Source organism: Cadophora gregata (genome assembly GCF_030347475.1).
Source record: "Cadophora gregata isolate MNR1 chromosome Unknown scaffold_14, whole genome shotgun sequence".
Lineage (NCBI taxonomy): Eukaryota > Fungi > Ascomycota > Leotiomycetes > Helotiales > Ploettnerulaceae > Cadophora > Cadophora gregata.
This window is the reverse complement of record NW_026695937.1, coordinates 1,765,394-1,791,169: the sequence shown is the minus strand read 5'-3', so window position 1 is coordinate 1,791,169 and position 25,776 is coordinate 1,765,394. Positions and strand designations below refer to the sequence as shown.

General features: G+C 47.7%; 10 protein-coding genes across 10 annotated transcripts; 2 read left to right on the top strand and 8 right to left on the bottom strand.

Annotated features, from left to right (window-relative positions):
- Positions 1-36: 36 nt before the first annotated feature.
- On the bottom strand, positions 37-1,734 carry ONS95_004617 (uncharacterized protein; the record flags this gene model as incomplete). The annotated part of the gene is made up of 1 exon (XM_058497983.1): positions 37-1,734. One exon carries the CDS (start codon positions 1,732-1,734, stop codon positions 37-39), a length of 1,698 nt encoding a protein of 565 aa, XP_058352714.1.
- Positions 1,735-2,046: 312 nt separating this feature from the next.
- On the bottom strand, positions 2,047-4,077 carry ONS95_004616 (uncharacterized protein). The gene is made up of 3 exons (XM_058497982.1): positions 2,572-4,077; positions 2,370-2,514; positions 2,047-2,305 (listed from the first exon to the last, which is right to left on the bottom strand). Exons 1-3 carry the CDS (start codon positions 3,975-3,977, stop codon positions 2,264-2,266), a joined length of 1,593 nt encoding a protein of 530 aa, XP_058352713.1. The 5' UTR covers positions 3,978-4,077; the 3' UTR covers positions 2,047-2,263.
- Positions 4,078-4,168: 91 nt separating this feature from the next.
- ONS95_004615 (uncharacterized protein) lies at positions 4,169-5,804 on the bottom strand. Its single transcript, XM_058497981.1, has 4 exons — positions 5,441-5,804; positions 4,903-5,392; positions 4,552-4,857; positions 4,169-4,498 (listed from the first exon to the last, which is right to left on the bottom strand). Exons 1-4 carry the CDS (start codon positions 5,688-5,690, stop codon positions 4,339-4,341), a joined length of 1,206 nt encoding a protein of 401 aa, XP_058352712.1. The 5' UTR covers positions 5,691-5,804; the 3' UTR covers positions 4,169-4,338.
- Positions 5,805-6,209: 405 nt separating this feature from the next.
- ONS95_004614 (uncharacterized protein) lies at positions 6,210-7,498 on the top strand. The gene is made up of 2 exons (XM_058497980.1): positions 6,210-6,501; positions 6,555-7,498. The coding sequence occupies exons 1-2, from the start codon at positions 6,439-6,441 to the stop codon at positions 7,218-7,220; spliced, it is 729 nt and encodes a 242-aa protein (XP_058352711.1). The 5' UTR covers positions 6,210-6,438; the 3' UTR covers positions 7,221-7,498.
- Positions 7,499-7,742: 244 nt separating this feature from the next.
- Positions 7,743-12,328, bottom strand: ONS95_004613 (uncharacterized protein). Its single transcript, XM_058497979.1, has 4 exons — positions 12,230-12,328; positions 10,998-12,156; positions 10,201-10,950; positions 7,743-10,151 (listed from the first exon to the last, which is right to left on the bottom strand). Exons 2-4 carry the CDS (start codon positions 11,920-11,922, stop codon positions 8,047-8,049), a joined length of 3,780 nt encoding a protein of 1,259 aa, XP_058352710.1. The 5' UTR covers positions 11,923-12,156; positions 12,230-12,328; the 3' UTR covers positions 7,743-8,046.
- A 440-nt stretch (positions 12,329-12,768) lies between these two features.
- Positions 12,769-15,564, bottom strand: ONS95_004612 (uncharacterized protein; the record flags this gene model as incomplete). Its single annotated transcript, XM_058497978.1, has 9 exons — positions 12,769-13,081; positions 13,143-13,411; positions 13,461-13,556; positions 13,605-14,078; positions 14,167-14,333; positions 14,381-14,416; positions 14,463-14,553; positions 14,597-14,753; positions 14,816-15,564. 9 exons carry the CDS (start codon positions 15,562-15,564, stop codon positions 12,769-12,771), a joined length of 2,352 nt encoding a protein of 783 aa, XP_058352709.1.
- A 1,105-nt stretch (positions 15,565-16,669) lies between these two features.
- On the bottom strand, positions 16,670-17,238 carry ONS95_004611 (uncharacterized protein; the record flags this gene model as incomplete). The annotated part of the gene is made up of 2 exons (XM_058497977.1): positions 16,670-17,075; positions 17,171-17,238. The coding sequence occupies 2 exons, from the start codon at positions 17,236-17,238 to the stop codon at positions 16,670-16,672; spliced, it is 474 nt and encodes a 157-aa protein (XP_058352708.1).
- A 1,434-nt stretch (positions 17,239-18,672) lies between these two features.
- ONS95_004610 (uncharacterized protein) lies at positions 18,673-19,872 on the bottom strand (the record flags this gene model as incomplete). Its single annotated transcript, XM_058497976.1, has 3 exons — positions 18,673-19,251; positions 19,360-19,458; positions 19,537-19,872. The coding sequence occupies 3 exons, from the start codon at positions 19,870-19,872 to the stop codon at positions 18,673-18,675; spliced, it is 1,014 nt and encodes a 337-aa protein (XP_058352707.1).
- Positions 19,873-20,519: 647 nt separating this feature from the next.
- HXT1_2 (hexose transporter hxt1) lies at positions 20,520-22,700 on the bottom strand (the record flags this gene model as incomplete). Its single annotated transcript, XM_058497975.1, has 9 exons — positions 20,520-20,706; positions 20,773-20,830; positions 20,884-21,007; positions 21,069-21,447; positions 21,506-21,913; positions 21,960-22,058; positions 22,106-22,269; positions 22,319-22,423; positions 22,488-22,700. 9 exons carry the CDS (start codon positions 22,698-22,700, stop codon positions 20,520-20,522), a joined length of 1,737 nt encoding a protein of 578 aa, XP_058352706.1.
- Positions 22,701-24,484: 1,784 nt separating this feature from the next.
- Positions 24,485-25,218, top strand: ONS95_004608 (uncharacterized protein; the record flags this gene model as incomplete). Its single annotated transcript, XM_058497974.1, has 3 exons — positions 24,485-24,607; positions 24,712-24,931; positions 25,073-25,218. The coding sequence occupies 3 exons, from the start codon at positions 24,485-24,487 to the stop codon at positions 25,216-25,218; spliced, it is 489 nt and encodes a 162-aa protein (XP_058352705.1).
- Between the last annotated feature and the right edge of the window lie 558 nt (positions 25,219-25,776).

Genomic DNA, 25,776 nt, shown 5'->3' with positions numbered 1-25,776 from the left:
CGATCTGGTAGTATGGTGAGACATGATAGTTCCAAATCAACCTGCCAAGGAAACACCCCCGAGCCACTTCCTCATGAAAGACAAGTGCGACGGTTTCCTCAAAATCTTCACCTTTATTTCTGTAACGTGCTGATTGAGGATCCACGTCGAACTTATAGGAGCTGTTATATCGAAAAGATGCTGACGGCTCTCCTGCGAGACATCGCTCGAAAGTGAAAAGACCAGACTGGGAAGTGAGCTTAGATCACTGCACTTCGTCATCCACTCTTCTTTGTTCATCCCCGACGGCTTCCATACAAGGAAACAGAGGCGTATGAGATCAGTATGACCAACAGGATCGGTTGCTGCTGTTTTGGGCATACGTGGGAAATGCCGCACCGAGAAACCCACCTCGGCGTCGAAGTTATAAAAGGCGACGGCGATGCCATTAACAGCTATCTGTTGCTCCAAGATAACCTGTAGAGAGTCACTCTCGATATGCCATATGCCTTCAACTGGTGCTGTCCCAACGATTTCGAAGCCAGTTTGAGCAAGCGGCGGTTGGAATTCGAACTTGTAGGACTTTGTCTTGTGGCTCAATACGGGACTCTTCGCTAAGTATATCGGGTCGGATTTCATTATTGCTTTGTACTCTTCTGTGAAGGTTGAGTCTATCGTCATGATGCCTGTTCTTGCGGTTCGTCTGTAGACTTTGTTGTAGCCGACGCTTTCGACGACAATTGCACAAGCGCAGGAGAAGTCACCGGCCCAATGACATCGCAATCCTGCGAGGTCTACTCCCGGTAGACCTTCTCTGATTTTCAAGATTAAGCGATGCATATCAAAGCGCAGGCCTCTACTAGTCATCGTGCATGGGGTATCGTCAGGACTATTCGGGAAAGGAACGATGTTTGCCGCCGTCTTGAAGTTGTTGGGTGATTCGGCTAGCACGCTGATAAACTTGTCCTCATTGGTGTCGAATGTCTTGTGATCGGGCAAGGGCACTAAGTCCCATGCGAACAGCGAGTGATCATCCGTCTCCTTCAAAATTTCTTCTTGGAGTCGCATGAATGCCCGCTTCCCCTCGCCGTACAATAAAGGCATATTGACATTAAAGATCCCAAAGAGCGAGTAAGCGATGTCTTCAACCCGCGTCGTCTCTCTACCTGCAGCCCAGGACATCTTTCTAGCGATACTCGCCGAATCCCGACAGGTAGAATTGGCAAGCACATCTTTCCCAATAGTCGTTATGCTGGAAATGGTAGCCGAAAGCTGATTCTTGTCGCCAAGGGCCTTCCAGTTTTGGTCGTAGAAGTGGACAATCCGGGGTGCAATGAGCTCCTGTAAGGTCCAGCCCCGAGTGAACCATTTGCTTTTCCGGAGAGTTTCCTCCAGATCCAATTCAGGCGAATTGATCGCGGAATCAGCAAGACTGATGTCCGAGAGGTATGCAAAGCAGATGACCGCATTCTCATACCAGGTAAACATGGAGTTGATAGCTTCAGACAATTCGGCACTACTCGTCTTATCGATACAGCATGTATCTATCCATACATAATCGAGCTTCTCTCTTCCAGCCTGCTGACTCGAAAGCGTGATTTTTTGCGCCCCCGCTTTCTCCTGCCATGAATTGCCGTTGATATCCTGAAACGTGACCTCCTCGGCCCCCCAGGTGTGCGAGAGAATTGCATAAGGAGGGATTTGAGATCCAAAGTACTCTTCCAGTTTCATCGAATGGACGTTGAGGAGACGCATTTTGACGATTTGTATCGGTCGAGTGATTGCAACCAGCCAACACCTTTTCTCGCACCCTACCCTGCCCTCGTGATATGGAGCGGTAATCGGGATTGTGAAGCTACCGAGCCAGATAATCCAAGTTGACAACTTGATTTCCAGGGGATTAAGTTTATTGATGAGGCTCGATGAACTTGAAGAGCCCAGGCTCCAGGTTTACGCCCGGTTTTGCAGCCTCGCGATGTACACCTTGTACTTAAAAATGCATGGAAATCATTGGGTACCCAAGCGAGTCCTTATGTGACCCAGCATATGCAGTATGAAGAATACTTATCAGTGAGAAGTGAAGTGTATTGTGGCAAATGACTACTGTTACAGCTACCTGCCCGGAATCAGTTTGATAGCAGCTTCATCCCTTACTGTTTTCAGTGTGTTATCAAATCATGCAGTTGAATATGACTGAAGTCTTGCTGCTTGCTAGACTTGGACGAAGGTCCACCCTTCCTTAGACCTCGACTCATAGTGCCAAATCCAGATTTCTCCCTGTCCTTCAACGTTCAAGTTTCAGAAAGTCAATATAACATTCGTGCTCCTAGAATCAATGGAGATTAGCTTTAGATTTTCTCCCCACGAAATGATCATCAAAGGGTACGAACCTTCATGAAAGGCTTCGTCTCGTCGTAGAATACCTCAAATCTGCTCGTAATTCCCGGTGAGGTATGTTCCGTCCCAGCCTTCACTTTCGTGCGATACGTTCTATAAATAGCAGCAGTCAAAGTGGTCATTTCCGCCATGGCAAGACTACAGTACCCTATCAGCATCGCGTCCAGTATTCTTAGAATCAAATAGCAAACTTACTGGATCCCAATGCACATCCTTCCGCCACTCGAGAACGCCCAAAACCACTTCTTCATCTCAGCAACATCCTTCGCAGCCCCCAGCCAGCGTTCAGGATTGAAGACTAGGGGATCTTTGAACACTTCAGGGTTACGATGAAGATTATACGGGGACATGCTGACGATAGTGTTCGCTGGAACATGGTAGCCATTAATCGTACAATCAACTGGAAAACTCCTTGGCTCAGACGCCGGCAGGGGAGCGTATAATCTCAGCGTCTCCTTGATGACCGCATCAAGGTACAGCAGTTTGTCCGTTGCAGTTGCAGTCGGGATTCCACGAGAATCCAGCATATCGTCTGACATAGCAGATACTTCCTCTGCGAGTTTCTGTTGGAACTTGGTGTTCTCTGGGAGAGAAAGTGCCCAGATCAGGAACATGAGACTGTCACTTGTGGTGTCTACGCCTGCGAGGAGGTGGTCTGCTACTTCGGATGCGATTTCAAGGTCTTGTAAACCGTCTTGCTTGACTGAAATGTGGTGTTCTGCTAAGCGGCCGATGATGGTGGATGTTTTGAGGGTTGTCTTCTCGTGTCTTGATATTGAGGAGAATGTCTTGGATGAGGCAAGAGCGTGATTGCGAATGCCTGTGTACACTGTTGGCTTGGCTTGAGGCAGCATTCCCATTGCAGCGACCAGCTTCTCCGAGAGTCCAGTTCGGGTCATGAGCCATTTGGTGTAGCGCGGTAAATGAGCTGCGAACCAAGCCAGTTTCCGCCTTGAAGGATCAAGCACATCATTCAACATCGTGCGGTCTGTTTTCGAACCAGTGAGGGACGATGTCCCGCCGTATTCGGGTCCGTAAAGAAAATGCGTGATATTATCAAGCGAGTAATAATGCAAACTAGAGAAAGTCTCACTCGCCGTCTCGGGATCCTTCTCAATCAGCTGCATAAATTCCCAGACTTTCTCTTCAATTGCAGGTGCGGAAGATTTCAGGATACTAGATTTCGAGTATGCGTGGTTGAGCAGCTTCTTTCTCTCGCCATGTTCTTTCACGCCGGCAAATGTGAAGAGGTTCTGGTGTCCGTAGACGTCGAACATGCGATAGAAGGAAGTCCTCTCAAAGCCACTGCCGGCTCCGTATATTGTCTTTAAGGCAGTGACACTATTGAATGATATCTCATTTGGGCCGACTCTGACGACGGGTCCGAATTTCTGGTGAAGTTGGTGGATCGAGCTCGTTCTGATACCGAGCCAGTCATCGTAAGCGAGTCGCCACTTGGTAGAGGCATATTGGTATGGCCCTCGGATACCTCTTAGGCGGAGAATATTGGAGATTATACGAAAGAGAATAAAGATGGCTGCGAGACCCAGAAATCTAACGAGAAGAGCACTGCTCAGGGAAAGTGTATCAGATGTATTCATCTTGAGTAATCAGACAACTTGGGATGTCAAAGACTTTTTAAACAAATGGTTGGATTTTACCCATCGATATGAGGACCAGCCAGTTGTAACTGACTGAGTGGGTTGGAGACTATATCGTAGTCTGGGTCGGATACGGAGTTCAAGAGTGGTGGCGTGGCGCAACCCCACTTACTCAAAGCGGAAACAACTTCCTCTTAGTTGAGACTAGTGACTAGGATAAGAACAATCGAGCTCTAATGCCATCAGATCAATACGATGATTTGAAGAAATGATCAGCAGGTGATGAGAAGAAATCCAGATCTGACAAAAACGAGAGACTGTTCTATTATTACTCGGGTTCTCACAAGGCCTTTGTTCGGATTTATGCTTTCCCCGCACCTCCACGGATCCTTGGCTCGAGTTGAAACACTTGCTCGTCCTCTGTAACATCTTTGTAAAGTTCATCCCATCGTGGCTTCAGTTGTTCAGGAGTCTCCCAAGCAAGTTCCGGATCTCGAAGCCACAGTCGTAACAAATGTCTCCTGTTCATGTAATCAGCCAATCTCCACACACATCCAATGCCAACTAGACTTACTCTTTCCCGGGCTCGTCCGTGAATCCATCTCTAGCGTGAAAAATGCTCAAATTGTTCACATATTGCACATCGCCTTTTTGGAAATCTAGCGTCAAGCTGAACTTCTCGGCCAGGAAGTGAAGTGCATCCAGGGCTTCGGCTTGAGCTTCGGTGATTGGAGGGATGCCTGGCGAACGTGGCAGATTTAAGAAACCTGTGAAACCTCGGCGGGCATATTGAATGATAACTCGTTCCGGAGAAGTGTCTGTTGCTGGAGTATGGTAAAGTAGTGGCTTGGTGGTGTATGGTTTGTCAGGATTACCATAACTGAAGCTGTTAGTACTCGTAGCCTCCTGTTTAATTTGTGCTTACCCATCAAACACCCAGTCTTCCGACAAAGTTTTGATGATATCAGGCCGAGTTTTAGCCAATTCGTTGTAGACTCTCCAACTGCTCGCTAGCTTACTTTCACCACCTTTAGCGGCGACATTCAGTGAGAACAGACTAACAATATCTCCTGCATCAGTATGGAAGACTTGTTTATCAGTCGTGTAAGCTGGTGCACCGATATTACCCGCCACTGATGTCTGGCTAAGATCTTTGATATGATTCAGCATCGAAGATTGCTTCACCCCGTCGATGAGTCTCGAGTCTTGGCGACCACGAACACTTCCAATGTATGACGACACGCCGGCGTAGATGATGATATTATCTTCGATTGCGTAGTTATCTGGTTTTAAACCACGCAAGACGAAGAATCCGCGGCCGGATTGAAGCTCCTTTGCGTGTTGACGGAGGATTGGTGAGAGAGTTGGCAATGGGAATGTTTGCTGGTTCACATAGCCAATTGCCTTATTCAGAGCTATACCATCATCAGTCAACATTTTTGAAAGGAGCTTGTACAATTTACTTTTGAACGCCTTCAAGGCAGCATCTATTTCTTCAAGATGTTGCGCCGTCAACAGTAAAGTCCACTGTTTCTCATCCGTGTAGTCCTTCCCTTCCCATACAAGTCCCCCTTTCAACTGTTCGGGAAAATTTCCAGGCAACTTTGAAATCGACCCATTGTGCGACTTGATCTTCTCACTACGCAATTGATACTTCTGAAAGTCTGGATGGTACGAGATATCAGGCTGGGTCTGAGTTTGGGTGAGCGACATAATGACTTTGCAAAATTTGGAGTAATCTGGAAGTTGGAAAATGTGAAGGTGGGATGAAAAATAGTCGACAATCTAACATTATAGATGTTACATATGAGTAAGCATCTCTCTGTAATGTTTCATGATGCTCGCGACCAGTGGAATTGCGTGATTGAAGATCTACCCCGCATGTCACGTGCTACTATTTGCCGCGTCCAGGTTAGGTAGTCATATTGACTTCAGGTTTTGTTTACTTTCGCTTGGCTACTGTGGAAGAACACTAAATAATGCTTATGTATTGCTACCGGATCGTCGGGTTGATTGTACTGTAACCCGATATATTAGGGGCATGAAATTGACGAGACAGGGTGTAGCTGTTCAACGCTCTTCTTCTGGATTCCGTGGCATGGTACACTCCAACTTGATAAATTTAAAGTTCGTCGATTATTGTGAGGAAGAAATATTCCGTCCCTCCAGTGGTAATTGCCGAACAGTTGCTCTTTCAGTCATATTAAATTCCAATTTCAATATCCCTCACAACGAGGTCACATGTTCAGCCAACAGTCCGAAGTTTTAGCGACATGTCCGGAGCTTGATGATCAATCAACATCTGCAACAACCTTTGAGAAGTACAATGCAATTGGATCAGAGCGACGCGTGCAATTAGATACGGCCACATATTCACGCCCAAGGTCTTTCGGAATCATTTCGATCGACTTCAGTCTTCCAGGTGGTAGAAATCAAGTGGACGATTTCCACCCCTTGATGCATGACAAATCGGACATATATCAACGTCATGAGAGCATATAATTTCACTTCCACTGTGCAAAAGGTACGAAGACAATGAGATTTGTACAAGAATTTTATTGACGAAACACTTCACAGATACTTGGCTTCCAATCAGCTTTCAAATCAAGCTTCAACTTCCCAACATTCCATCCGATGTCTTCATCAGCATCAACCTCCAGCGACCCAGATATCAATCGCACGATATCATACTGGTTCGACGGCCCCAATCCAATGCAAAAATGGTTCCAAGGCGGAGCCTCAATCGACCAAGAAATCCGCGAACAATTCCTCCCTCTCGTTGAACGGGCACGAGCGCATGAACTTACGTCCTGGACCCAGGAACCCCGAGGCTCACTCGCTCTTATCGTCCTTCTCGACCAATTCCCTCGGAACTTGTATCGTGGCTCGCCCTTGTCTTACAGTTCGGACTCGATGGCGCTGGACGTGGCAGCGAAAGGCATCGCAAAGGGGCATCACAAGGAAGTCACAAACCTCCAGATGCAACCTTTCTATCTGCCTTTGATGCATCATGAGAACCTCGTCAGTCAGATTGCCGCGACATCGTTCTACGAGTCTCTGATTACGAGATGTGAATCGGATCCCGAGTTGCAGGAGTGGATTAAGATGTCGTTGGGCTATGCAGAGCGACATAGAGATTGCATTCTCAAGTTCGGCCGATTCCCTTCGAGGAATGAGATATTGGGAAGGATCTCAACGCCGGAGGAAATAGCGTACTTGAAAGAGTATCCTTCTGGATTTTGAGTCACGTGGGTGTCGCTGGTTGTCCTTTTTGACAAGGGATTGTATTTTGACTGTTGGTCACAAACAACATTACTTGGAACTTGATCGGAGAAATGCTGTGTCGTGGGGTAAAGTCATATTCATCCCAAATCCCCAGCATTCTTGCAGGTGGCTAAACCCGTTCTTCAAACACTATCGACGCCATATCACAAAACAACAGACAAATTTTTTTTTCACATGCCAATATGGTAGCTTGTATCATTAGTAATCCCATCTCCATTTGCTATTTTTGAATCTCATTTCATTCTTTATTACAATCCTAAAGTCATATCAGATGTGCTTGCGTGACATTAGCAAGAAACCTTCTTGTGCTAGTACACTGTACCTCAGTAACTTGAAGTCTGGGAAAACATTGAACCACGACAGCAGATGATTACAGAAGACATCAAGATATCAGGATATCGGAACATGATGAGAAGCTACTCTCACCATAATCCGATCTAGAGACCAGCCGATGTTGTCATTATAACATGGAAAATCTCTTCAGTCGTTGAAAGGTTTATGTTTCTATCGAGCATAGTGGACCACGGACATTGTAACACAGCAAGTTGTGACCAGTGTACTCCAGCTTCGCCATCGCCCGGCCTGAAACAATGAAAACCCAACATCGTGCCCAAGCTCGAAAGCCTATTCATCCAACGATTTGGACAATATTAAAGAGAACAATATGAAACCGCCATGCCATCATCAAGGGTATATTCGCGCTCGTAAAACCAACAATGTAATCCAACAGTCCAATAAGACTCCAACAACAACAGACGACAAAAGAAATCTTGTTTCCGTCGAATCAATCATCCTCTTCCTCAGAGTCCACCAAATAATCATCGTCCGCCTCCTGTTCCGTAAACTCTACGCTTTGCATTTGGCGGGAGATGGTTTTATCTGGCTTCAACCCCGTCCACATCCTGGTTGTAAGTAGATATAGTCTCTGTCCTTGCTGGCTCTGCGCTTTGATGTAGCATAGTTGAGGGAAAGCCATCCACCACACACAATTGCTCACTCGGTATCTTGGGTAGCTCGCGAAAAGCGTTGACGCCTTCAGGAGTTCCCACTTGGAGATTGCCGGATTCTCATATGGTTCGTCCGCTAGTAACGCTTGTGTAAAGGGAGTGTCTGCTCGAGGCCGAATCTTTACGTAGACTGCGAATACCTCGGTGGCGATAGTTACAAAATCCGGCTTACTTTCATCCTCTAGGGCCGACCCTTTTGTGGGACTGTCTTGACGGAAAGCTCCGGCCCACATCATGTTGATTGTCTTGAGTTCAGATACCAGACCATTCATGAGACTCTTCCATTCCGGGTTAGAAGCGGCACGATCGCGGGCAGTACAATACCGCCTAACCAAGTCCTCGTCCCACCCAGGATTTAGCAGATCTGGAAATTTCTTATGAAATTTCGTCAAGGCGACGTCAACCTTTTCTCCAACAGTCAGTCTCAAGTGGTCGATAATATCGTTGTTTGGATTATGCACCAGATCTTTTATCTTTGCCCTTGTTCTGTGCGCTGTGGTTGTGACACAGAAATCCACATATCTTGTCCAGTCTTCGTAGTCGAATATGATTCCCTGTTTAGGTCGATCAACAAGATTGCTCAAGAGGGTGCTGATAGAAATCATCTCTTTGCTCGAGACGCTTTTCAATGTGAATGCCATACTCTCTTTGTACGACGTACAGAATGGTAGAAGATTTGGTCTCATATTGAATATGATCGCCTTAGAAAGGAATTCCCGTACTCGGTCTTCCGCACTTAGCGCCAGTCCATTGTATGTCGTGGTATCACGCTTCAAAATGCCTTGCTCGAAGAAATCGGGGAACTCAGGCACTGAAACCGAGTTGACGTTGTCGACTATCACAGGGTCCCAGCACAACCAAGCTCGATCTCCATCATAGTCACCCCCGCTTAACATAGAAGCAAGCGAGGGGTTTCCTTTTGTAGAGAATATGATAACGTCCTTTAATGGTAAGAAGATGTCCCTCTTAACAACCTTGACCTTTTGAATGTCGCTAGGAAGGTGGGCAGGGTTCCTGGCAACTAAGACATAGTCGCCGTTACGGATAGAGTCCGTCAAGTCCGTCACACCATCTATATCTGTGAAGGATGAGAATCCGACATAAGCCTCGCCAGGATTCAAGATACCCCAAAAGTCGGGAACCATGAGAGGATATGCTGATCGAGCAATTGGGATGCTTAGCTTCTCTTCTTTGAGACCTTCACACTTCCTCACCAACAGTTGAGTGAGCCACTTTGTCATCAAGAGCGATTCTTTTTGGTGGAAACCCGCTTCTAGCATAATAATCAGTCGCTCTTCTATGACAGTCGGCATGGCGACTTCATAAGAGATGCCACCAGCGTTCAACCGTTCTTTCGTATTGGGATTGCTGCGTCGTATCCATTCTCGTAAAAGCTGCGGATTGTCAAGGGCCAGATCTATTTCCGCCAGCTTGAGATCAAGGCTGGTTTCCATTGCCGCCGACATGGACTTTTTCATCTTGTTCTTATCTTTTGCTCCTTCCATGAGCAATGTCACAAGCTGTTCATTCAGAGCGTGGGTCTTGAGTCTCGATGAATATGCGAGCACTTCAAAGGTTCGGTGGACGTCGTCATTTCGGGTATCTCGATTCCATTTCTGTTGCGACGGGTAAACCTCGATCCAGTCTTCTTTAGTCTCGTCCACATGGTCAACAACCCATAGTCCCTTTGCCCCGCCGAACCTTCCTTGGAAAGCCGCGGGGTGATACGAGAGCCCAAGTATTCGACTAATTTTCTCTCCAAGAGATCTAGACAAACGAGCAGCACCGTCATTCATGACTTCGGTTCCTGAGAGTATATCTTTGGTGTGAAATCGAATTTGTGATTCGGGAACGACGACGGTTGGTCGATTTCTTGAAAGAGCTAAGCCGTCAGCCGAAAAGGAACGTTACCATCGTGTAAGGGGAATTACCTAGCGAACTTCGTGCGAAGAGTTTGAGGTAGCTCTGCTCTCCATTGAGCCCGGTTGGTCTAATAGCATCGAGAAGCTTTCCAACGGTCATGTTGGGATGGCCTTTGTAATTACCTCCAGTACATCCAGACACAGAAAACAGATAAAGGACATGACCCACACCAGAACTCTTGTCAACCTTGGTTTTCGCATTCTTGCTCCGCTCAACCGGCTTGACGGAAAAGGGCACCCACTTTCTTCCAAGGAAGTGGTGTGATGAGTTGACGAGCCAGTCGTATATTGCAGATGGTCCAGCTTTCAACAGTAGATCAGGAATGACATCTTTCTTGTAACAAGGGGCGGACTCCAGATTAGGAACGCGAAGTTCAAGGAATCGATCATGACCAAATTGTCGTCCGGACCGATGGGGCAGAGCAATTCGTAAGGGCATCAATCTTAGCTTGAAGAGCTCCTCGCTCGTATTCGAGTTGAAAGATAGTGATGCCGAAAAGACAACGGACTCGAACTGTTGCGAATCGCGAGCTGAAGGGTCAATAGCACATGCCCATGCATCTCTGCTGCTTCGCTCCGGTAACTGTTTGCCCTGTAGAGCAGGTAGCGATTTCAAGTATTGCCAAAATTTGTCATAGTCGTTGAAAGAGATAGTGGGCTTCTTCAGGCCAGACATTGATACTTGTGCATGAGAAAAGACTCTGGTGATCTCGAACGACACACAGAATGGTGCAGAATACAGTGATTTGGGAAGTTCAGCTGATCTAGTTAGCCCAGATATAGAAAGTACAGATCGATCGACCTACGGAAGAGTGTTTGCAGCTGATCTCGGAGTACTTGCTCGTCCGAGACCAGTTCACGTATGCTCGAAGATGCGCTTGCAGCAGAATCAAAGCTTTGAAGCTGTTTGTCTAACACATTGAAACTCTCTTCAAGACTACTTGACCAGTATTGCGGTTGGCTGTCCGGAATAGTACTCGAGGTGCTCTTATTGATCTCATTCTGGTCTGGGATTGTAATCTGGGTTGAGGCTTTGGAAATGTTGAAGCTACTAGCGGAGACAGTGCTAGCAGACACGAATGACTCAACCGTTGTCTGCTTTAGACCTTGGGCTTTCGCAATTGTTTGAGGCGAGGCTTTGACGGATGGCTTCAACGTGCTTTGCGAGACTGCTGGAGCTTTTATCTTCTTCGTAGGCGTGAAATTAAGGCCTTCAAATGACCGCTTAGCGGCGGCACCCGAACCCTGAGCCATTGTTTCTATTTTCGAGGATTTCGATCCAGGACCTCTACTTGATGGAATTAGGACAGCTTGTATAGCCTTTGAAGCCTCCTTTGGTGGCTTCCGTGGCGTCTTTGGACAAGCTTCAATATATCGGTCCAGTATACTTCTTAGAAGCCGAAGCAGTTCGTCTCTCTCGCTACTAGAGATGGGCTTTGGTCTATCGCGAGTTTTCTGCGTTATAGGTCCGCGAACAGAAACGGGGCTTTTGAGCCACTTTGTGTAAAGCTTTGAGGCTTCGAAATTGAACTCCTCGATAGCAGCATTGTAAACGTGCTTGTAATAGCAGTAAGAAAGCTTTCTTACGATAGCCTCTTTCTCTGTTGCCTTGATTGGCAAATATTGCTTTGACGCCTTGAGCCCCAAGTCCCATTGCCTCGACAGGAATTCCAGTTGTGTATCAAACACATTGGGTTCTGGCTTCCCAGCGGAGTCCAGGGACGTATTCATGACCTTTGATTTCTCCCAAATCTCTCCTCATGCCTCGTATGTATGTTTCTTATCGATTTCTGAGCCTTACGATTTCGTGGTCAAGGGCTTTCGGTGGGAGTGGTCTAGCTCAACGGGCAGGGTCGAGATGGGAGAGCTAGCTGTACGCAGATATCGAATTGCAATTGCATCGTCCTTCGTAAATTACCTTGTTGGCAGTAGACGGGTTCAAGATAGGGGCCGTGGAAGCTGGAGCTATGTTTGTTTACATGTCAGCGTTGGGCGCAGAAGCTGTTACTCCCTAATGGATGGTCCAATTCATTCTTACCAGAGCAGCAAAGACAGCAATTGGCAGCAAACAAGCGATGGCCGCACGAGATTGGATTGTTGGTGCCTGGCGTAGGGAATTGAGACAAGTGAGGGGAAGATTGGAAAACTGGAGAGTTGAGATTAGATTGCGGGCGATGCGGGACTGGAGCGGCCCGACTTTAGTGTGGCACTAAATTTAGAGTTTGGGTACCTGAAGCTAAAGATCAACCAGCTCCCTCCTTCCGTCTAGAAAGACTCCGAATAGCTTCATCTTGACCACTAGTCATCATGAAGATCGAGCGTTATGTGAGAAATTGGGGTGAGAACACTTGCCCTTGCGCCGAGTCGAGTCCTTAAAATCTTCGGTGAGGCCACATCCAAGATTCTTCACCTTCGGCTTCAACAAGATCACATCAAACAGAGCAGAGACATTTGATGCTTGAGAATTGTCGTGTGAAGAATATGGCGAGCATGGAAAATATCAATTCGCTGTCTATTCGCTCGATCAATGCTTCAAGTCTTCCAGACCAGGCTGCAGGCTAACACGACTCCTCCGATTCACCACGAAATTGGCACACTGAATGTCAGACTCACCGCGCTTCCCGTCAACGGAACCCATATCGTCAAAGGATCCTGAGTATTCAGCTGTTCTGTAACGAAGCCCTTAGTATCTCGTACCTTACCAGGGACAGTTACTGGGATTGGAGCTGTACAGCTGTTCGTCGAGGAGGAGATCGTCAGTCCTGTGATGATCTTCTGCGAGGTATCGATGTTTAGTGTCATGATGTATTTGCACTTGTCGCGAGTCATTCTTTGAGAAAAAGATGCTGCGATGTCGTCGTGCTTGCTGGAGATGATGGGCCAGTTCACACTGCAACTTTCAGCAAACTGTCCAATATCTGATAATTCTGATTGACCAGACGGAATCTTACACTCGGACGAACTCTCCAAGTACAGTCTCTACCCACATTTGCAGGAGACTCCATTTTCCACTCTTGGCCGTCAATCCTCCGCCTGGTATAGTGGTTGTTTGAACATCTGCTTGCCTCATGTTTGCTTGATGGAACATATATGGATCGTGATGGAGAGAAAAGAGATGACGAGTGTTTGTGGCCTTCTCTAGAGTGAGAAGATCGGTAATAGTACCGCTTCCCTGAGCAATGGCTTTCCATTCGGCCACGTCACAAGCAGTTGTGTCGCACTAATATGTCTGTCAGCCGATAAGTTCAAAGCGCGTCTGCTGGACTTACATTGTAATATATGTTCGAAGCCCACCGAGGAGTTATATTAATTCCAGCAAAATTATCACCAGAAGCTGTGGTGATAAGCGGCCAATGCTCATTATTCTACTCAAGAGTTAGTTTTTAGCGGAATAACCAGATTGTGATACCGACAGGGTTCAACAGTGCTTGCCTGGTATTGTCACCAACCGCATTCACAAGGCCACTGTCAGACCAAGCTCTCAACGCATCACCATTGTGTAAACCGGTGATCGCAGGTGGTATTAAACCCTTCTCACTAAAGTGAGGCACCGAACTTATTCCCAGCTGTGCAAGCCACGCTTGATTCCACGTAATTTCTTTACTGACATCGAAATAGGTCGCCTCATCCTCACTCTCATGAGTAAAAGTATGAGACACGTGCATGAAGGCATCCCGATTCTTATCAGTCACCCACCAATTCTGCAGCGGATCTAGCACTGCACACGCCTTGCTATATGAATAATTTCCAGCATTCAAGGGCCAAAGTGAGGTTCCAGTCCCAAGAGGCTTCACATACTCTGCCGCTGCAGACGCTTGAGAATCATATTGAATAGGTCCAGTTCCGCAGACTAGTCCATCCTCCTGGCCATCCAGGTCATACGAACTCTACGAATGGTTAGCTCCGCTCTCGAGCTCCATGCATGTAAATAACACCGATTCTCCGGTCTCAAGGCGACGTGTAAGTTCAACATACCCCGATATTTCCATTCCCGTTATGTCCAACCTCGATGGTGTAGTTGCTCCCCACGGGCAGTTTTGCGTTCACGGATGCCATCCACGAGATATGAGCAGCGAGATCTGCTGGTTCGATACGGAACAGTCCTCCGCTGTAGATGGCTGTGGTGAGAAACATATCGTCGACTGTTATGATCAGCGAATTCTGGCCTGAATAGAAAATCCAATCATACCTTGAGTGGAGAGCATGGCTCTTCGATACCCCGCATCTGGTCTTGATCAGCTCATTTCACCTCTTGAATTCATTGTTCTCACACAACCCCCTCGTCGCCCAATGGATCCAAGCATGGGTCAACAAAATGGAAGTGGTACTCCAATCTGTTGCGAAGCCCAGGAAAAACACCATCTGCCAAATCAGCTCTGCTCGCCCATCAACAAGAACCACCAACCTGCTGCCTCCCGTCCTTGAATTTATTGATGACGCCAGCAACCGAATTCGTCAAGAAGCCAGTTGTCGTCTTGAACGTCGCAAAAGCAGTCGCCAAACTGGCATTGGTAATCGCGGCTGGATAATGATATAGTCCTCGAGTACTCAACGTGGCGCCTCTGCACATCGTTCTCAAGTCAGCACGGCTTCAAAACCTATAAGTTCCCATCTTTGAACTTACACGACCAACCCGGCTCCTGGAAATGCAGACGTGTCGTTCACAGCCAGAAGCTGTTCCACCGTGCCGTCACAACAACTCCCCAAAACCCTCGTCCCCGTCGCCGCACCAGGCACAACATCCAATCTCACCATCCTGATTCCAAAGGTCCTCTGATACTCATACAGCGAATTCCACTGCGCATCCGTCAACGCAGAAACATACTCCCCCGCCGAATTCGCATAGCTGACTTCCGACAAAATAACAATTCCGCCATAATTTCCCACTCTCGTTGGAGATGTCAGGACGGGCAGTGTCGCGCCACCTGCTGGAACGATGAACACTTCGAATGCGATGCCATAGTCGTTGAGACCTGATTTCGCCGAGTACGCAACTGTAGCATCGCGTGCTATCACTAGGAATGTGCTTTTCGCTGTGAGTGTTACAGCTGATTGCCGTTTCGTAAGTTGTGGGGTCTGGCCAAGATCATTTTCCTGGATCGTTGACGTGTTTGCGATGATCACGACTTGTTTGTCCTGATCGACTACGACTTTCTTCGGCTCCCAGGATTTTGGGCGATGGATGCGAGTCTGGTTGTTTATCGCTATGCCTTCTGGCTGGCCTGGATGTCGATGGCTGTGTGTTCCATTTCCATGAAACAGATGCGTCGCATTCTCTTTTCTTGTCGGGCTTGGAAAGGCTCGACGGTCTGCGAAAGCAAAAGATGCAAAGTAAAGAAGTGCAAGTACATAAAGGGACCTGAGAGACACCATCTTGTCCTCGACCAGGACGTTCGAGCAAAGAAAATTCCCCACAGAGATTTTACACGAGCAAGCGCAAGAACGAAGACGAGCTGTCGATACACGTAAAGAGAAAACATTCTTCAGCACAAAGGAATGTCTAGTCCCTCGGGTACTGTTATCCATATTGCCATATATTCATCCTAGATCCAGAGTGCTTGCGCCGAGTTTCGCGAGCCATTGATGAATAGGCTGAAACGAACCATCTCATCTACCTCATCCGTCAGCTTTCTCCGTGTCATTCTTCCCCGCTGCCCTAGCTTTGGAGAATGCTCCCGGGCAAGGAAATAAATGGCGACACGTAAGCGTTGCTATAAATACGAGTCACTTTCCGTGAGCATTTATCTTGTTTGAGGATGGGACAGACCAATGTCGTGCTGTTGATGATCCGACAACTCGGGTAATTTCGTGGATGAATTGCAGTACGCGATGACATAGCAACCCCGACTCGGTCGGCTGAGGGATAAGGATTATCTATTCAGTCTAGCTAAATTTTTAACTGCATCACGGAACCAGTGCCATGAGTTGGGATGAGATCGGTTTATCCACCCACTGCACCTGCATCCCGAAATTTGGAAAAGCTTGATTCAGCCAAGAGGGTGCAACGACATTGCGGAATGAAAAGTAAGTCATCATTTTCGGAGAAAATGTATTATCTTTAGTCATGCCCGGTTGTACAGGGGGATGGTATTGATGGTGTTCGCAGACTTCTTCGCCTGTCTATATTTCAAACTTCAAGGAACTCACTACGAGCTCCGAAGATTCAACAAGTATCTTCCACATACTCAATCCCACCAATAGACTTTCCATATGGAAGAGGAATTCCGTCTCGAGAACAATATTGGTGTCTTCGTTGGTAATTATTCATTGCTTATGATTGTTGACTCATTAAATAGGTTGCGACTCCGAACCAAAATGCCAATTTCCTCGACCAAAACCGACAACAACCAACGCGTCGTGCTCAAAAGAGGCATTTGAAACATCCATCTCGAGCTTTTCTCCAGAATCTCACATTAACAATCTCACAAATCTCAAAACATCGTCCCAACCAACCGCTATCGTCCTCCTTCCTCATCCTTCACATAGCAGCCCAAACACCCCCCACAACACCCATAGCACCCACCACCATCGGCACCCCTGTCTTCATACACCCCGACGAACTCGTACTCGGGGTTCCCACGATCTTCGCCGCCGCACTATTAATCGCCTTCCTATAATCCGCAACATCCGTCTGGATCGCCTTCGGCACATCCTTCGTGTACCAGCTCTCCGTCGTCAAAGCGTCATACTCGTATCCTGATTTCGAGATCGAGGCTTGCGCAGCGGTGGGTGCGGCGCTGTAGATAGCGGCGATGGCAGAGGTGTACTTGTTGCTGTTTTCCCAGGTGGATTCCACGGAGTGGAGGGCGCTGGCGAGGGAGGTGGAGGCTTTGGCGTCGATTTTGGGGGTCTCGTCGGGGTAGAAGGCAGAGATCACGGATGGGCTGGGGAGGGGATGTCAGTGTGTGTATTTTGAGATGGAAGATGATTTTGAGAGTCTGATGATGTGAGGGTGAAGTTTGTGATAGAAGTCACTTACACGTTGAGATCATCAGCAGATGCGACTGCAGTGCAAAATGCGAATGCGGCGACCATTGAGAACTTCATGATGAAGGTGTTCGGACTGTGTTAGTGTTCGGAGAGGAGGAGTATTTGCTTCAGTGGAACGGATCAAGGTAAGTTCAGGTGATGTCCGAGTTGTCTTTGCTCTTTATTGTTCTTTCGCTTCAATTAGTATGTTCAAAAATCCGAAATCCTTTTCAAAGTTCAGGGCACACCTCACCCTCATATACCCAGACAACATAACATCATAGCCTTTTAGGTCAATAAGCTCCCTGTAGCCTGCTATGCTGCCTACTCGGTGAGCGCTTGCGAAGTCTTCATTCCCTATTTGGGATGAACCAAGCTTGCTACGCCGCACTATCCTCCTCGCCACCAACAATGCCCCTGGCATCAACGCTTGGAATTGGCGGCTAGCAATTCGTCCGATCTTACTTAAGGGAATTTGAGGATTTTTCTTGGATTGAGTGCCTGTCACTCTCCCTCATCTGGACCAGTCATCTCTGTGTAGTGGTACGGCAAAGCGCCTGGAGAAAGGCACATTTTACCAACTTCTCGCTTGCCCAGGCACAACACCAACCAAGAGTAAGTATTCTGGATGCAGGTACAATACATTACAGTCAGATGCATAAGTATTCTCAAGTTCGGCGAATATCCTGGGGATGGAAATTCTGCATTCGTCACACGACACGATCAACTTACATCCAGGGGAGGCAGCCACTAATGTGGGGTGCATCTAGGTTGGGGGCTATGCTGCACAGTGCGTGCGGCGCCGCATCCTATTTTCGTCGACGCTCTCTGCGCCGTCTCTTCCACTAGAAAGCTTGTCTATTGGCTTAGCTTCGGTATCGATAACTTTTTCTTCGAGCGTACGAGTGTTTATTTTTTTATTTTTACGAATATTGCTCCTCTTGAGACATGTTTCGGCCTTCCCTCCTCAATTTGAAAGGCTTGCATCAAAATACTCTGTTGACAAGTCGCAAGCGGAATTTCGAGATTTCCCTTCGTTTCTGCAAAATAGGTCGTGGACCAATTTATTTATTTTTGGATTGCTATCCGATCAGCCGTTAGGCTGGATAGCAAGTGGAATAGATAGCGTTCAAGCTTTGGTTCCGGAATGCACTAGGTTCGGAATTTTGGGGGGCTAGTGTCTCTTGGGAATTGGTAGCGCAAGATGAGGGGATGAAAGAGTATGGTTTATGTCAAGTGGATATAGGTGGCGATCTAGAGACGTTCCGAGTTCTTGGTATTTGGGCTAGAAGTTTTCTAGTTTTGAGACAAATTTTCATGTTGAAAGCTGTGAATGTCGTTTGTGAAATGTTTAGTGTACACTGCTCCATCTAACGTAGCTGTTGGGAATTATACCGTGTATCAATATATCTAGATCTCCTGTTCTCCCAATGATAAACACCAACAGCTTGCATTCTGGTCACTATTCTCTCCTTTCCCAGACTTCACAATAAGTCAAGTCTCCCTATCCTCTCAAAACCACTCCGCATTCACCAGCCCCTTCCCCTCCCTCCACAACTCCTCACACGCCTCCACCACCTCATCATCCAGTCTCCCTTTCCTACAAGACTCCACATTCCCCCTCAATTGATCCTCCTTCGTGGCCCCAAGAATAACACCATCCCCCTCCCCAAGCACCCCATGCCACATAACCCACCTCAGACTAACCTCCGTGGCACTCACCCCCTTCTCTTCACACCTCTTCACAAACTTCCTCATCAACTCATGCAGTGCCTCTTTATCAAATGTATCTTTATAAATCTGGAGATTACCCTGTTCAAATCTCCCTCCTTTCAAGATCTCTTCTTTGGTTTTCTCTGCATTGGGGGGAGGAGGAAGTGAGACTTTTCCGGTGAGAAATCCGCCAGCTAGGGGACCGTACGCGTAGATTTTGATGTTGTGTGCGCGGAGGAGGGGGAAGAGCGATTCTTCACTGTGGCGAGTGAGGATGTTGTAGTGGCCTTGGTAGTAGCTGGGTTTGATGTAGCCTTTTGCGTCGCAGATGGAGAGGTATTCTGCCATTTGGGCGGTGCTGTAGTTTGAGAGGCCGAGCTGGGTTAAGTGTCAGCTTGTTCAAATACCATGTTGGGTGTTTATTTAGAGGCCTAGGAAGAGAGGCGATGGTGGACTGAGGAGGGAATACGGAGCTTAGTCACGTACCTTCTCGAATTTCCCTGCACGGAATTGTTTGTCGAATCCTTTGGCCGTCTCTTCGATAGGTGTAGCTGTATCCGGTGCATGCGCATACAAAATATTGACCTATTTGCATGTCAGGAAATCGTCAAATTTCATCTATAACCTGATCCCCAATCCCACCTGCTCAGAAAGTCTACTAACCTTCTCAACACCCAACAACCTCAAACTCTCTCCTAAACTCCACTTAATCCCCTCCACAGTCAGACTCCCATCCCTCGTCGAGCCCTTCCCCTTCTCGCCCCTCGGCAAAATCTTTGTGTCAATCACAAACCCCCTCTCGGCAGCTTTCGTCTCGCCAAGTAGTCTTTCTGTAACCCAAGGTGCACCAGGTGGGTATCCACCTGCTGAATCGAGCTCTGTGAGCTGTAGCTCGTTGAGAGTAGTTAGGAGGGAGGAGGTTTGTTCAGCATTGGTCCAGGTGTGTGATATTTTGCCGGAGCCGATGCCCCCAGCGCCGAAGACGAGGCGTGGTGGCATTGTCTGGTTTGGTGCGAGGTTCGTGGTGGTGTGAGATGGAAATAAGCTTAAGATTTGGGAATCTCAATTCTGAATATGACAAGGGAGGATGAGGATATAAAAGTCTTGAGGTAAGATGGGTGGTGGGCTGTGCGTAGAGGAAGCTTCTTGATCTACCCCGCTATTTCGAGGCGGAGCAGTGCCCACATCCCAACTAACCCACTTCTTATAGATGCATTGGTACGGTGGGAAATTACCATACTTATAAGCCTCAATGAGCCATCACTTATTAATGATTCATGCCAATGGCCGTTGTGATTGGATCCAGGTGCGATATACGCTGTAGAAGTCTGGAAAGTTGTCAGCATAAGAAGCGGCCGCATCAGGAAGGAGGGGTAATATGGATGTTCTCGGACAGATGTCTCGACCGACATCCGAAGCATGTTTACTTGTCAAAAGTCATGAGCTAGACATAAGACATACGCTGCTCCAGGATTTGTGGGTGAATTTCCTAACCTACATATGTCCGCACCCAGGTAAATAAAATCGAATGCTCTTTCATCCTTGTGTATTCCAAAACACCATTCGCTTATTTCAACACCCGCTAATCATACTCCATAACAAATCGTACACTATCCTACACAACTGTGTCTTGAAATCAAGAAACGCTATGCTCTACTCCCTTCAAACATACCTGTGTTTCCATTCCCAACATTCTCAACTTCATTCTTCTCTCCCCCATTAGCGAGATTATGTTTCCGCTCTCTCAAACCACGATCGCGTTGTCCTTGCTCTCGGGCAAGAGCATTAGCAGCAACAACGTCTTCTGGAAGAGTCCAGTGTGTGGATTTGCGCCTAGGAGGTGTAAGCTTCGATTTAATTTTCCAGAGGGAGGAGTGTTGGAAATGGGTTGGGACTTACGGTGGGACGTGCATGCAGTACATCGTGTCTATTTCCTCGAGGGATTTGCCGTTGGATTCTAGTAAATGTGAGTAAGATGGAAAGTAGCGATTGGGGAGTCGAGTAACTAACCAATTAAGAAGAAGTAGATGAGAAGAGCGGCGCAGATGTTACAGCCGGCGAAGACATATCCGTATGCGAAATCGATCTGGTCCGTGATGAGGGGTGTGAAGAAGGCGAGATAGAAGTTAAAGAACTACAGCCAATATGTCAGCTTAGGCACATTGACAATGAACTGAAGAGAGGGGAAAGCATACCCAGTTACTCGCACTGCAAAACGCAATACCTTGACTCCTGTATTTGCCAGGATACATCTCTGCAACCACAGCCCAAGCCATTGGACCCCACGTACTAGCAAACGCCGCAATGAAAAGCGAAGCAAACACAATCATAACATATCCAATGGTCTGGTTGCTACTTCCGTCCGCATTGTAAAGTTTGAAGTTACCCAGCGACGCGAACACCAGGAAACACATCGCCATCCATAGCGCACCAATAGTAAGACATCTCCTGCGGCCGAATTTCTCGACCATGTAGAGGCCTGGGAAGGTGCAGATGACGTTGACGGAGCCGAGAATGATTTGTGTGATGAAGGAGTTGTCGATACCGATTGAGGAGAAGATGGTTGTTCCGTAGCTGGTGGGAACAAGATTAGTATGCGGATGTAAAGGGTGCAAAGGTTGGTAGCACTTACTAGAAAAAGTAATTGGCACCGGTCAACTGCTGGAATGCCTGGATTCCAACACCGAGGAGGATACGATACATCATCCTCTCTCCCTTGAACACCTCCAAAATTCCAGTCTTCGTGTCCTCTGCAGCGAGCTTTTCCTCAAGATCAAGCATAGTATCTCTTACGACACGATGGTTCTCACTGACACCATGGAGCTTCGCGATAGTCTTGCGCGCTTTATCGATTTTCCCGTTACGGAAGTCGAATCGTGGAGTTTCTGGGAAGAAGAGGATGCCGATGGCTAGGATTAGAGCCCATGCGAAACTGATACCGATGGGGATTCGCCATGATCCGGTGTTGGAAATTGATTCGGTGCCGAAGTTGATGAGGTTGGCGAGGAGGATCCCGATGGTGATGAAGAGTTGGTAGCAACTATGACTGTTAGCTTTGCTCTTGACAGGAAGGCAGAAGTACTTACCAGACGATGGCACCACGGATATGAGCGGGGGAGCTTTCTCCTTGATACATAGGTACGAGAACAGAAAGACCTCCGATGGCGAGACCAGCAACAATACGTCTGTAACGAGTCAGCTTGGAGATAGAAGAGACTGGGGATATCCTAACCCAACCATCATCTCGTACCACTTGGGATATGATGCAGCGATCTGGATGATGTTTCCGACGATGAAGACCATACACCATCCGAATATACTAAGTCTTCTTCCAACCTTTGGATGGTTGGCAATAGGTGCAGAGATTAAAGCACCGAAGAGAGTTCCGATGGAGAGCTATCACTGTTAGCGACATCAAATATTCCACCACGAAGAAGAAACATACCATTCCAACAATCAGTCCCGATCGTCGCCAAGTAAAGGCAAGAGTAGGTTCTCTCTGGTCGGCAAAGTTATACAGGAAGTTCTCCATCTCCAGAAATCCACTGATCTTTTGTGTCTGTGTCAGCCAAATCCAAGGATACCAAAAGTCAGAAGCTGATCAGGTTACATACCTGTCCGGTATCATACCCAAAACAGATACCACCCATGGAAACCAGTATACACATAAAGAACGTCCTCGCCGTCATGAACGGGACTTTCCCATCCTCATACGATCCCTTTTCAATCGATGCACCTGCACCTACACCACGGGTCTGATTATCCATCGGGACATTTTCGAATGCTGTTCCTGAGTCGGAGAGCGAAGATGCTCGGTTATTATCCATCTTGAGTTGGATCCACAGAAATGATCCTTTCTCGGCGTTTAGCTGCAAAGAACGGTTTGGAGTGTATTGTCCATAGGGAGAGGGACACCAGAGGGATATATCATGTCCTCTCTCGCCCTCACCCTCAAACCAACGATGTCATCCAGCACTCATCCCACCCCCGCTCATTGCGGCTCAACAACCGCCATGCCACCGATACCCACCACTCATCTCCTCTCCTCCCCACACTCAAACCTCAATCATTCCCATTCAAAAGTCTTCGCCGTCGTCATTCCTCCATCCCAGTCTTCCCAGCCAAGTCCCTCTGTCCACTCCCAAGACTCAAAAACGCATCACAGCCAAGCTCGCTCATGGATCCTGACACCACCACGCCATGCCCTTGCAGCAGAACCCCATCTCCTCCCAAGCTTCACATAAACCACATTAGCGTTTCCCGATTTCAAGAGCGACGTCATGGTTAAGTCCAGCTCGATGGCTGGAAAGTCGTGGAGGAATCTTCGCGTCTTCTAGGGACTTGGTTGATGGGAGAGTCGACGTGGTGATTTGCTTGCCGAGACGGGTTGCTGATCCGGCGGGTAGGCTTGGCCTTGGCTGGAGTGGCGGCGTCGGTGGCTTTTTCGGGCTTGGGAGGTGGATGCGGATCGATCGTAGGTAAAATATCTTGGAATTGTAGTCATGAAGTGGCACTTTTTCTTTGCAAAGTTAAAGTCAATTGCGTGGTATTCTGGTTGAGATGTTGTGTTTATTTGGTAGGCTGGGAAGTATTATTAGTGGTTGCATAATTGCCTCAATTGACTTCACAAAGTATCCTGATCGGTCTTGGCAATGTGATCGAAGAAAGAGGACTCGGGCCTCTACTCTTGCTGTCCGCGACCCTCTAGATGGACCTCTCTCTGCAACTTGGTAGCGTGGATGAATTCCAAATTTCTAGCTAGATGTTTACATTCGAATATTCTCCGCTGTCATTTGCTTGATATGAAGCTTCCGATGTGAAGCTCGTGGTCAAGAGATACTTGCATCCTCTCCTGCGTCTCTACGTTAAGCACATCACAATTTGAACCCCTGAATAAACTTACCAAGCGACAAAATACAGCAGGAGAAATGCCCCTTCGTAAAGCCATCAACAAACCCCTCGCTAAACAACCATTCGCAACTCGCTCCCCGTGGCACCACACCATCAAGCACACGTGCACGTGCACGTCCTCCCGCCCCCTCAAACTCGCTTCTGCCTCTCCCCTCCTACGCGCCGTGCTCAGACACGAAATTCGAGGGGTCTCATCCCCGTCTCAAGAAAACATCCGGACTCCGAAACGATACTGCAACGCGCCCCATTCAATGCGCTCCCTACTTTATCGTCGATTCCCACTCGCAAGCTTGTTAAGCTTTTGACAGGGCTACACTAAAGGAGAAGGCTAAATAGATAACTAACATGAGACTCGAGACTTGAGACGACAGGCGATCGAGATTGGAATTGGAACTTCAGATAAAGGCGATTTTGTCTGTCATGCTTCCTTTTCGTTCGACGCTACTCGCTACTCTTTCCGCTGTCAGAATGCCTTGTCTTTGATTCTTGGATCTGGACCTTGAACTTGGTTCTGTGTTAAATACCAGGTCTTCCTCCGCTTCTTCGCACGATCTTTTGGACTTATTTGGTGTTGTCATTCGTTTGAACAGGTCATATGTTCATCTGCATTGTTTCCGTTTAGTAGGAAACTCAGTTCATCGAAAGCATTTTACCTCGGTAGTTGGATGAGCAGAACGACACGAGGAAGCCAGAAGTCACGATGCATATCTCAGCCATATCCCTCGCAATAGCGAGTCTAGCAACTCAAGTCCTCGCCGGACCAGACCTCGCAATCAACTTCCCAGGATTTCTACGCACTCGCGCCGAATCCGGGAATCTGCAGGTACGTCTCCATCTTCCTCACTCTGTATCATCCTGCGGCATCACCTACCTCTGCCTCCACCGTATCTGCCTACCCCATTTCACGTTCTAACACTGCCCATCTAGACATTCAGCAGCGCCCTTGGCGGCATACCCGCAGAACCCATAACGTCGACAACGGACGCAAAGCGACCTTTCCAAGTAGACGGCACAACATTCACTGATTTCCGGAGCGCCGCTTCGCGATCGTGTAGTCTGCAGCATAACAAGTGTGCTACGCTAGCGAACTCGAAAGACGGGAGTAATTCGGGTGGGATCAAGGTTGGGGATTGTGATGATCAACAATGTGAGTTGTTCCTCGCACGTCACAGTTTGTGGAAAGCTTCCTGTTCCTGGAATCAGTTGAGAAAGGTTGGTTGAGGAGAGGAGATGTGCGGTAGGCTTGAGTGTTAGGAAGAAACATGCTGACGTGATTCCCACTGTACAGCGGAATGTCAAGCGGTTGCGAAAGCTGGTTCATCCGCAGCGTCGGCGGTAGTGCAAGAGGCTGAAGCTGCAACCGCTTCAGTGTCAGCATCGGAACCTACATTGCATAGTTCGGATGCGAATTTCTTCTACTTCTGCGATCCATGAGTCGGCGTGAACACAAGGATGGATGGAGCATTGTTTGGTTGGGTGTTCGTAGGATATGGACTGATGGAGTACTGGTACTGGATACCCTTTTCTTGGATTCGCTTTGGATAGGATGGATTGGGTCGGCAGCGGCGTCTGGATGGTTGTTCCTTTCATTTTCTTTGCTGCCGCGTGGTTAGGCACAATTGAGCTACTTCAATGGCCTCTGCAGCAACATGTCCAATTGATGATATATTTGTGCTGGGTGTGCTCTTGCTCCTCGCTCCAATTGTCTCTGAAGAATGTTCCCATTGCCAAATCTTTGGCTACACAGGCCTACTGATGGCCCTGACCGGACGAAAATGGTTGTATTTGCTTAGGTCGATCATCATGTAGTTGTGCCTCTGGCGCGGCTGTTGACGGCATCTTCCACCGATGCACTCATGTCGTTCTCATCACTCTGGGCAGTATAGAATTCCGATAGAAAAGCTCTCTGTCTATAGCAGCGTCGCATATGCGAAGATCTGATCAAGTACGCAGCAGATAACCCATACACCTGGTTATTGGCAGGTTCAACCT

What these genes read in the sequence shown, in the direction of transcription:
- ONS95_004616 (XM_058497982.1), bottom strand. Translation starts at nt 3,977, where the DNA reads ATGAATACATCTGATACACTTTCCCTGAGCAGTGCTCTTCTCGTTAGA. An exon ending in AGGATGTGCATTGGGATCCA is followed by an intron (nt 2,515 to 2,571) that starts GTAAGTTTGCTA and finishes AGGGTACTGTAG; the next exon opens with TCTTGCCATGGCGGAAATGA. An exon ending in AGACGAAGCCTTTCATGAAG is followed by an intron (nt 2,306 to 2,369) that starts GTTCGTACCCTT and finishes CATTGATTCTAG; the next exon opens with GAGCACGAATGTTATATTGA.
- ONS95_004615 (XM_058497981.1), bottom strand. Translation starts at nt 5,690, where the DNA reads ATGTCGCTCACCCAAACTCAGACCCAGCCTGATATCTCGTACCATCCA. An exon ending in GAAGACTGGGTGTTTGATGG is followed by an intron (nt 4,858 to 4,902) that starts GTAAGCACAAAT and finishes TAACAGCTTCAG; the next exon opens with TTATGGTAATCCTGACAAAC. An exon ending in ACGGACGAGCCCGGGAAAGA is followed by an intron (nt 4,499 to 4,551) that starts GTAAGTCTAGTT and finishes TTACATGAACAG; the next exon opens with GAGACATTTGTTACGACTGT.
- ONS95_004614 (XM_058497980.1), top strand. Translation starts at nt 6,439, where the DNA reads ATGACAAATCGGACATATATCAACGTCATGAGAGCATATAATTTCACT. An exon ending in TCACTTCCACTGTGCAAAAG is followed by an intron (nt 6,502 to 6,554) that starts GTACGAAGACAA and finishes AACACTTCACAG; the next exon opens with ATACTTGGCTTCCAATCAGC.
- ONS95_004613 (XM_058497979.1), bottom strand. Translation starts at nt 11,922, where the DNA reads ATGAATACGTCCCTGGACTCCGCTGGGAAGCCAGAACCCAATGTGTTT. An exon ending in TCAGCTGCAAACACTCTTCC is followed by an intron (nt 10,951 to 10,997) that starts GTAGGTCGATCG and finishes TAACTAGATCAG; the next exon opens with CTGAACTTCCCAAATCACTG. An exon ending in CTTCGCACGAAGTTCGCTAG is followed by an intron (nt 10,152 to 10,200) that starts GTAATTCCCCTT and finishes CTGACGGCTTAG; the next exon opens with CTCTTTCAAGAAATCGACCA.